The following is a 9653-nucleotide window of genomic DNA, read 5'->3' on the forward strand; positions in this document are numbered from 1 at the left end:
ACCTGTTGTGTTTGACATGGACATGAGTGCAGGAGATTTTCTTGCTCTATTTTACCTCCTAAAAGTGCCTGTTCAAGTAATCGACCTTAAGGTATTCTTATTTTTTCTTCTTAATTGTTTATTCGATTTACACTTAAGTTCTTAAGAATTTCAATATTATGTTGAAATATATACGCAATTGCACTCAGGCAATCATTGTGAGTCCTACTGGATGGACTAATGCAGCAACAATAGATTCCGTCTATGACTTACTGCACATGATGGGTCGTGACGATATCCCAGTTGGTCTTGGAGATGTTTTTGCAATGAATCAATCAGATCCAATATTCGGAGCTGTTGGAGAATGCAAGTATATAAAAGCCATTCCCAATGGAAGTGGGGGGTTACTGGACTCAGACACTCTTTATGGTCTTGCTCGTGATCTACCACGCAGCCCAAGAAGGTGATTTTATGTTACTTTTATGGCTTTGAATGTATTCTGTATCAACATTGGAATGCTTCAAGACTTAGTGAAATCATGTAGGCAGAGTGGAATGGACGCTGTAATTGAAAGTAGAGAAATGATGGAATCTATGTCATGCAGAAATGAATAGTCTTATAATATTTTACCTGAATAGTGTAGTATTATGATATTTCATTCTATTCTTGCGTAACCTTTGTTAAGTGTTTCATGCATTTTGTACCTTTGATAGCTCTTAACATGCTTATATACTGGCTTGTTCGCACTTAAATACTTTCAGTGTTTGTTACCAACAACTGGCTAACGTACGAACCATTTCAGGTATACGGCAGAGAACTCTCTGAAGTTTGGAGCTCCTCGGGACACAGATCACCCTGAGCTCAGACAACCACTGGCCATGGAAGTTTGGGAGTCTATATTACAAAAAACTAAACCAAAGTCTAAGATTACAGTATTGACTAATGGACCCTTGACTAATCTGGCAAGGGCTGTATCGGTGAAAAACATAAGCTCAAAAATTCAGGTGAGTTATATAGTATGTATTTGTTACCATCTATTTGAAATAGTTGCGTATATCAGCAAGAACAATTAGCTGCTATGAAAGTGGCTCGAGAGTAACCCCAGAGAAACAAAATTCTAGTCATTTTGGCAAAATTACCCAAAATGAAACATTTGATTCTGCATTTAACATGTTTCCAGCGAATGATTAAAATATGCGTATTGTACTAATAGCAGCGGAGCAAGGAATAACAATTCCAAAACGTTGCAGGATGTATATGTAGTTGGGGGACACATTAGCAGCCCTGTCAATGGCAAGGGAAATATCTTTTCAGTTCCTTCCAACCAATATGCTGAGTTCAATATGTTCTTGGATCCTTTAGCAGCTAAGACAGTGTTTGAATCAGAAGTTAACATCACACTCATTCCACTCGATACCCAGCGCAAATCAAGTTCGTTTTCAGCCATTATAGGCGAATTGCGTAGAACACCAAGAACACCAGAGGCCGTGTTTTCCGAGCGTCTGCTGTCAAGGCTATACCGTTTAAAGCAGTCTCATAGCATATATCGTCATATGGTACAACTTCCTGTCCACAGTCTTTTTCTTTCTAGCTTTTCACATCTTAACCTCAGAGTTTATGCTTAAACTTCACTAAACGTTTGACACAAAAGGAGAACAATCAACTTTAGAATCATTTTAACTGTATTCCCCTTAAGATGGATGCTGATTCCAATTTAGTTCCTATAGGAGTATATGTTTATTTTTGTTTTCAGTGTAAGACTACTATGCAATAGAGGAACTTGGATTTTCAGTCAAATTTCTTTTGTGCTGTTCTTTGTTGTGTTGTTTTTTGATAGACCGATAGACCGATGTACACTGATGTTTTAAAATATATTAAAATTCTTTTTAATATATCCAAAGTAGTATATTTTGAAGGTACAATAGAAAACCATACAGAAAAAAACTTAGTCGAAAAGCTAGACTTGAAATGGAGACACAAAAACTAAACTTAATAATATGTTAGTAAGACTAAAATATTGAGGATTTAGGTACAAAGAGTAATACAAAAAGTTGGTGCAGATGCAGGAACCAAATTATTGATTAAACGTTAAGAAATTGCATCAGAAAAAAGTAGATTAGATAGGATTAGTTCTTGTTTCCACTATTTAAGTCCTTTGTGTTTGCAGGGTACGTTCTTGGGAGAAATTCTAGGCGCAGTTGTCTTGGGTGATAGCTATTCAGGTCTTGGTCCAAAATTCGAGGAGAAGCCCATTAAAGTCTTGGCTGATGGCAATGAATCAAGTGATGGAAAAGTTGTGGTGGATGAAAAAGGTGGAAAATTAGTGAGAATTTTAAGGAGTGTGGATGCCAAGGCTTACCATAGTTTTTATGCAAACAAGCTTGGTCATAAGGAACAGTCAGCTAAGATAAGTAGCTTTGAGGAACAGCAGAGAAGATGGAGTCATCCTCACAATTAAAATTACAGATCCTCACTTCACTTTGTTTAGTAAGTGAATTTATTTCTGATTCAATCTCATTTACCTAGTTCAATGAGACAATGTATATCATATTCTTAGGCAAATTTCAATCTGCTTTTTACTTCTTAATTGCTACTGCGTCCAACTTTGAGCAATGAAGAAAAAGAGAAAGGTGTCTTCGAGGACTACTTTACCTGCATACTTTAAATTATCATACAATATGAACCACAAGATGGGTGAAATAACTATGTATCCCTTAAAGAAACATGGTTTATTGAAACTTAACTACCTTCTCAGAAGTGACAGCCGAATCTTGCTCCTTCAATTCCAGATTAATGAGAACTCACTAACCTCTGATTCTGAGCATGTATACCAATTATGAAATAACTTGTAGTATAACTTCAGTAGTTGAAGCAAGGGCGCTGTAAAATAGAGATACAAGTACAATAAGAAAAGAATAAAACGGATTACAAAACCATTATGTTTTAGAAAATTGCTCTATAGTTATATTACTAAAATGATTAAATTTTTCATTTGCTAAAATGTCTAACTTCACCAATTATGTTTTCAGTAAACAGATTTATAACCAAATACACTGCTATAAACCAACAGGTATACAGTTTTATCCAATAAACTTTTGTACTCTAGTACATGACTAAGTATCTTTTGACCATACCAATGTGACTCTCGTCATTAAAAAGGTACATATCAGATTACTAGATCGATATATACTTAATCCGATTAGTAAAACATCATATAATATACTTAATTGACTATAACAATATAAAAAGATAATTTAGTCAATATACATAAGTCCAATAAAGAAAATAAACTCCTAAGTTATAAATATAAATAGTGCATATTATATATATATATATATATATATATATATATATATATATTACAGGATACTATTTATTAATTGTCGCATTATAATACCATAAGAGTGAAGCATAATATATTTTCAGGGTTTCCCTTATATTGTGTGACATCTGGACACTGACGAGGGCAGGGAGTGATTGCTGGTGTAAGAGACACAAAGTGCAAAAAGCAAAAGAACGATTTCTGGCAAGCTTCCAGTGGAAGGAACACATAGAAAAATCGAACATACTGGAATAAGAGAGATCTAGAGACGGTATAAGTATGGAACTATACAGTTAAAGTATAGCTTAAAGGAATTAATTTGACTACTCATATAAACAAAATTACATTTGCTTCTCGGTAGCCTAACCTATAAAAACTCCATAACTAAGCGTGCTTAGCTTGAAATAATTTACTTATTAAGAAAAGTTTCAACTTTTCGTCCCACTTTCATACTCCAAAGTAAAGTAACTTTATATCTGCAAAAAAGAATGTAACTTTGCTACATTTACCACATAATGATAGCATTGTCACTAATCTAGGATCTTGCCCCACCCAAAGACTCCAAACATAGAATCAACCTAAGGAAGTCTAACAAAAGACAATGTAACGAATGATAACTACAAAATCACTTACCACTCTAAAACAACTCCACCTTACCTCATTTTCACCCTTGAAACTGATTTAACTTCTCTGTATCAATTTAAGGGGTTTGATAAGGTTTATATTCTATTCCATTAAAAGAGAAAAGATATCTGTCACTTACCTTTTTAAAATATCAAAGTGGATTCAAGAATTTAAAAATCTAATAATATATCGATTGTACAGTTTGATGCACAAAATTTGTCTCCCAAGGTAGACAAGGAAAAGTTAAAGAGAAGGTCTTATTATGACCTAGATAGAAAGGAACATATATCTGTTTATGAAAATTCATACTGCCCCAAATAAAAAGAACGCATAAATTACAAATCAGAATTAAACAGAATGTTTTTCAGTTAGAGTTTTTGTTATCATTACCCTGATCAGTGTTTCGAGCTCATTCTTGACATGACAGCACTCTTGCTTTACCTGTTGCAGACAATTGAGGCTCCTGCAGCAAGTGCAATATATAAACTGTAATATATAAAATTGTGCAGCGAAGAACAACACACAAATCTCTACATTAATGAGATATTATTCGTACTGATCGAGTACTCGTAGATTTGTTTCTTATATCATTTTAAAAGCTTTTTACTGTTGAAAATATCTTATATTTATATAAATTTATATTCATTTTTTTATTTTATTTAATTAAAAACTTTATCTGGATCCTAACAATCTGAAGATAAATAACTTTAAAGTTTATACTATATTCTCAGAAAAGTTGAGGAAAGTAAACCAACAATTGTTTAACTTGAGAAAAAAAAAAAGACAATGAGATTGTATAAATTAAAGAAAAGATGATAAAAAATAAAGAAATTATTTTAAAAAAGATTATGGATTTAATAAAATATTTTGACCGTTAAAGTAAAATAATTATCATTTTATCTTATTGATAAATAAATTATAATAAATAAAAATTAAATTAAAATGAAATATGAATTATTATTTAAAATAAAACTAATTAAAATGATAAAATTATATTAAAATAAGAGGAAAAAGTTGAAGAAGAAAAATAGCAAACACAAATTGAGTGGGTATTTTTGCCCAGCAGTATTAAAAAAGCTGATTAGGGGAGAGAGAACAGTGAGGAAGGTATGATTCTGATCCCTTCTCTCCAATTATTTCCTCTGCAGTCTTTGACGTTTCCTTTGTAGTTTTCTTTGTGCATCTCGTCTCTGTAATTTTTGCTACCTTGTCAGTAGCCATCACTCCCACTGTAAGAAACTCTCGAGAAACAATGCATATTACAGAGCGTACTGTTTATTTATTCTATTTCTGATCTCCCCTGTTTGGAATCCACACCCATTACAGTTACAAACTCACATAGCAAAGGTAAGGTCATTGAAAAGCCTCTCGGAATCTTCAAAGAAAAAAGACACAGCTTCAAACACAAAGTTCGGGTTGTTGTCATCTTGTAGCTGCGGAAGTTGTAGAAATTGACCATCCAGATTGCCCTTCTCTCACCATAGGTAAGAAAACAAGACCCACAAAATCAGCTATTCAAAACAACCCAAGATTTAATCGCCAATTTACTGCACACACTGTTTATCTGCCTACCTCCAAGAATAAGGATTTGGTCTGCAAGCGATGCTATTTCTTTCGTCAAATTCAACTATCTGTTTGGTAATGGTACTCTGCTTCTTCAAATTGAACAATTGCAGGTATAGTGTTTGTTTGAAGGATGGTGAGAATGTTGGTAGCAGTAGCAGTGGTGTTGTTGATTGTAGGAGGCTGTGTGGAGGGAAAGCCTCATCGGATTCTGGTGGATACAGATGTTGGCACTGATGATTTATTTGCTCTTCTCTATCTTATGAAACTCAACACATCACAGTTTAAATTGGAGGTAAGTCTTCTATCAAATTAATATAACACATCTCTTTCTTCTGATTTTTTTCCTTCTTTGTCAATCATTCATTCATTTCTTCCCAACCTAAATACTAATACTTATTTTGTACCAAATTATTCAAGAATCTTTTATCACCAAAATAAAAGTTTACTGATGAGTTTTTGCTTTTTTTATTTAATTTTAGATAGAACAGGCATGCCTTCCCAGTTATGGATAGTCTTAGACGTGGCGTGCGAGAATTTTTAGCTATTCTTACCCAATGATTCAGATCGTTGGATATTTAAATATATATTTTTTTTCACGTCACATTATATACTATTATTTTTCTTTCTTATTTGTCTATATCTTTCCAATGGTTTACTTTACTCCTTTGTTTGGCAGGGAGTATAAAATATGAATGATCGATTTGTAATAATTTGAATAAAAGAGAATGGTTTACTTTATACCTTTTTTTTGTTATAAAAATAATTGAGAAAATAAAAATAAATTATTTCTTAAATATATTAATATTTAAAAATACTATATAATAATTCTAATAATATTTATAAGAAAAATAAAACTAACAAATATAAATATTTTTTAAAAAATAAATATTAAATATGATGGTAAATTATTGCACAAAATCACCATTTTCTTCCCACCTTATTGTGCGTGTTCTCTTTCAAAATTTCGTATAAATCAGCATAAATCCTCCCAAAAAACCTAAATCAAATACACACAACCCTCACAAGTAATATGAAATCAATCCCCAGAAAGCCTCCTATATTGTAAACTACTTGTACCAAACAGATGATACATTTCTTGAATTCCTTTCTAAATAAAGTAGTATTTTGTTAAGTATTTTATTGATCACTGAAATTAATTGACATTTTGGTGATTTATGTTCAAGTATAAAAGTATAAACTAAAAAGTAAAAGAAAGAAAGATTATATTATATCCTCTTGAAGTAATTATTAGGGTAAAATATGGTTTGAAAATAATTTCCTAAATTGTTTATGAACCAGTTATGAAGGTATTTTTTGTGTCATTTTCAGGCAATCACCATTAGTGCAAATGCTTGGACCAGTGCTGGACATGGTGTTAATCAAATTTATGATTTGCTATACATGATGGATCGAGATGATGTTGCAGTTGGAGTTGGCGGTGAGGGTGGAATACTCCCAAATGGTACCATACTCCCTAACGTTGGTGGATATCTTCCCATCATAGAACAGGTTTCTTACCTAATATTATATCATTTCTTTACCTTTTGCAAACCTTAAGTTTTCTTAAATACAAGGAATATTGTTGATAAGGAAAACATAGTTAAGTCAGAATTTTCTCAACTGTCACATTTATATGTAAGATGACAAATCATATAAAAAAGAAAAATGTGTTTGTAAATGTAATGGCTACACTTCATCTTGGTTGATACAGTAAAATTATATTTGCAGTACTTGGAGTTGAGAGTTTCATGATAGTTTTGTTCTGATTTTTAAATAATACGGCACTATTAGGTGTAGTTAGAAAAACTTTTGTATTACTTAAAATGGTTCAAATTATATATTATATGGAAAAAAATGAATTTATGTGCATGTGTTTTAAGGATTATTACTCTCTTGAATCAGGGAATGACAACAGTTGGAGATTGCAGGTACAGGCGAGCCATTCCTATTGGTGTTGGAGGGCGTTTGGACAATGATGCCAATTATGGTATCAGGAAAGCATTCCTACCACAGGTGTGTAAAATTCAAATTGTACTTATTTAATGATTAATTATGTTTAGAACATGACTAATTGTGTTTAGAGATTTGGTTGATAATTGTATGACGAAATTAGGGAAGAAGGAAATACAGTCCAATGCAACAAGCAAGCTCACAGGAAGTGTTGATTGAAAAAATATCTTCTGGTCCCATAACAGTGCTTGTGATTGGAGCACACACAAACATTGGAATCTTCCTAATGAATAACCCACATCTGAAGAAAAATGTGGAGCGTATCTATATAATGGGTGGGGGCGTAAGGTCAAGCAATCCAACAGGTTGTTGCCCTAAGAATGCTTCACCTTCCTGCATGCCTCGCCAGTGCGGTGATCGGGGGAACATATTCACAGACTTTAATACTAACCCTTTTGCAGAATTCAATATATTTGGAGATCCTTTTGCTGCATACCAGGTCAGATACACATTTCCATATGCATAAAACCACTTCATTCAAACTGTTTACATTGACACAAATCCTTTTTAGTAATTAATGCATTCTTCAAAGTTGCCTATATATAAATATGCAAACATTATATATGCTACTTTTTCTTTTAACTCCTTATACTAATTTTTATTTATTTTTTATAAAAATCAGAATTCTTCATTATTTATATGAAATAGTAATGTAAATAATATTTCATTATTTTTTTAAGTTTTTATTGTAAATTTTATTCTTAAAAAATGTATTTCAAAACTAACTTAATCTTACAAAAATTGATTTATATGATGAAGTTTATACCTACTTACATACTGTATGAAATCATAGTGTTTAACTTTGTTATTTATGCCTACTTAAGAACATAAACTCACACTCAGATTATTCTCAACACTTGGAAATTTATAACCGTAAAATCTCAATTATTTCAACAATTTTTACAGATAAGTCAGAAGTTGTATCATTTATGGAGGAGCATTATATAAACTTTATTTAGTTTATTATAAAAAAATATGTGGATATTTAGGTGATTCATTCTGGAATTCCTGTCACTCTTGTTCCTCTGGATGCAACAAACACAATCCCTATCACTAAAGAATTCTTTGACGAATTTGAAAAGAGCCAAGACACATACGAGGCACAGTACTGTTTCAAATCCTTGAAAATGGCTCGTGATACTTGGTTTGACGACCAATTCTATTCGGTAATTTCTTAATGAAGCCATGCATGCCAATTATTTTAAGTTGTCAACATCTAAACCCACTTTTTTTGGTGAACATTGCAAAGTAACTACTCTTCATACTAATACGCATTCGTTGTTGGCAGAGTTATTTTATGTGGGACTCTTTCGCAGCTGGTATAGCCGTCTCAATCATGAGTAAACCCAATAACCATAATGGGGAAAATGAATTTGCTGAAATGAACTATATGAACATAACTGTTATAACTTCAAACAAACCTTATGGGGCATCTGATGGATCTAACCCTTTCTTTGATGGCCGAAGAATTCCTAAGTTCAATCTAGAGAAAGGTGGGGTGCATAGTGGTCATGTTCAACAAGGACTTAGAGATCCACTTTGTTTTGTGAAAAATGGGAAAGGTAGATGTCAGGTGATTGTTACTTTCCCCTTTGGATTGCATCTTCAATTTGTTACGTACACTTTCACACGTACATATAGTAAATGTTAACGTGTTATGTACCGAAACATGTTCTATACGCAGGATGGTTACACAAAAGAGGTAAGTGGTCCAGACTCAGTGAGGGTACTTGTTGCCACAAAAGCAAAGCCTAACAAGGANGTTAGGAGCAAACTTGACAGAGAATATTTCATAAACTTCTTGAATGTATGGTACATTTTTTACTATATTGTTCAAACTTCTTTCAAGATTTATGAATCACACTGTTTTATCATGGCGTGTAAGGAAAACTGAATATTAGTTATCTGTGCTCTGACCATATGAACGGATTCTTAAAATAGACAAGTGTATATGAATCTGAGTTTTTGTATTGTGTCGAATGAAAGGTTATGAAGGATCCACAAAATTCTGGGAGGTTCAACTTCACCACACAGTTTCCTTATTACAAAGAAGAAATTTACAAGCCAAATTTTCAAAATAAAACACTGGGGAAACCTGTTGTGTTTGACATGGACATGAGTGCAGGAGATTTTCTTGCTCTATTTTACCTCC

At 32.6% G+C, this 9653-nt stretch overlaps 2 protein-coding genes across 2 annotated transcripts in view; both read left to right on the forward strand.

Moving 5' to 3' along the window:
- LOC106766549 overlaps positions 1-2769 on the forward strand; it is a 7314-nt gene extending 4545 nt beyond the window's left edge. The window contains exons 7-11 of the mRNA XM_022782808.1: positions 3-91; positions 189-442; positions 782-983; positions 1230-1535; positions 2147-2769. Coding sequence (XP_022638529.1) covers positions 3-91; positions 189-442; positions 782-983; positions 1230-1535; positions 2147-2437 — 1142 coding nt within the window. The 3' untranslated portion in view covers positions 2438-2769. The remainder of the gene's footprint in view (positions 1-2; positions 92-188; positions 443-781; positions 984-1229; positions 1536-2146) is intronic.
- A 2199-nt stretch (positions 2770-4968) lies between these two features.
- Positions 4969-9653, forward strand: part of LOC106766550 — a 7069-nt gene continuing 2384 nt past the window's right edge. The window contains exons 1-10 of the mRNA XM_014651272.2: positions 4969-5156; positions 5252-5409; positions 5602-5783; positions 6821-7000; positions 7394-7504; positions 7605-7940; positions 8491-8667; positions 8790-9074; positions 9186-9308; positions 9488-9646. Coding sequence (XP_014506758.1) covers positions 5622-5783; positions 6821-7000; positions 7394-7504; positions 7605-7940; positions 8491-8667; positions 8790-9074; positions 9186-9308; positions 9488-9646 — 1533 coding nt within the window. The 5' untranslated portion in view covers positions 4969-5156; positions 5252-5409; positions 5602-5621. The remainder of the gene's footprint in view (positions 5157-5251; positions 5410-5601; positions 5784-6820; positions 7001-7393; positions 7505-7604; positions 7941-8490; positions 8668-8789; positions 9075-9185; positions 9309-9487; positions 9647-9653) is intronic.

This window comes from Vigna radiata, chromosome 7, assembly GCF_000741045.1.
Source record: "Vigna radiata var. radiata cultivar VC1973A chromosome 7, Vradiata_ver6, whole genome shotgun sequence".
Classification (NCBI taxonomy): Eukaryota; Viridiplantae; Streptophyta; class Magnoliopsida; order Fabales; family Fabaceae; genus Vigna; species Vigna radiata.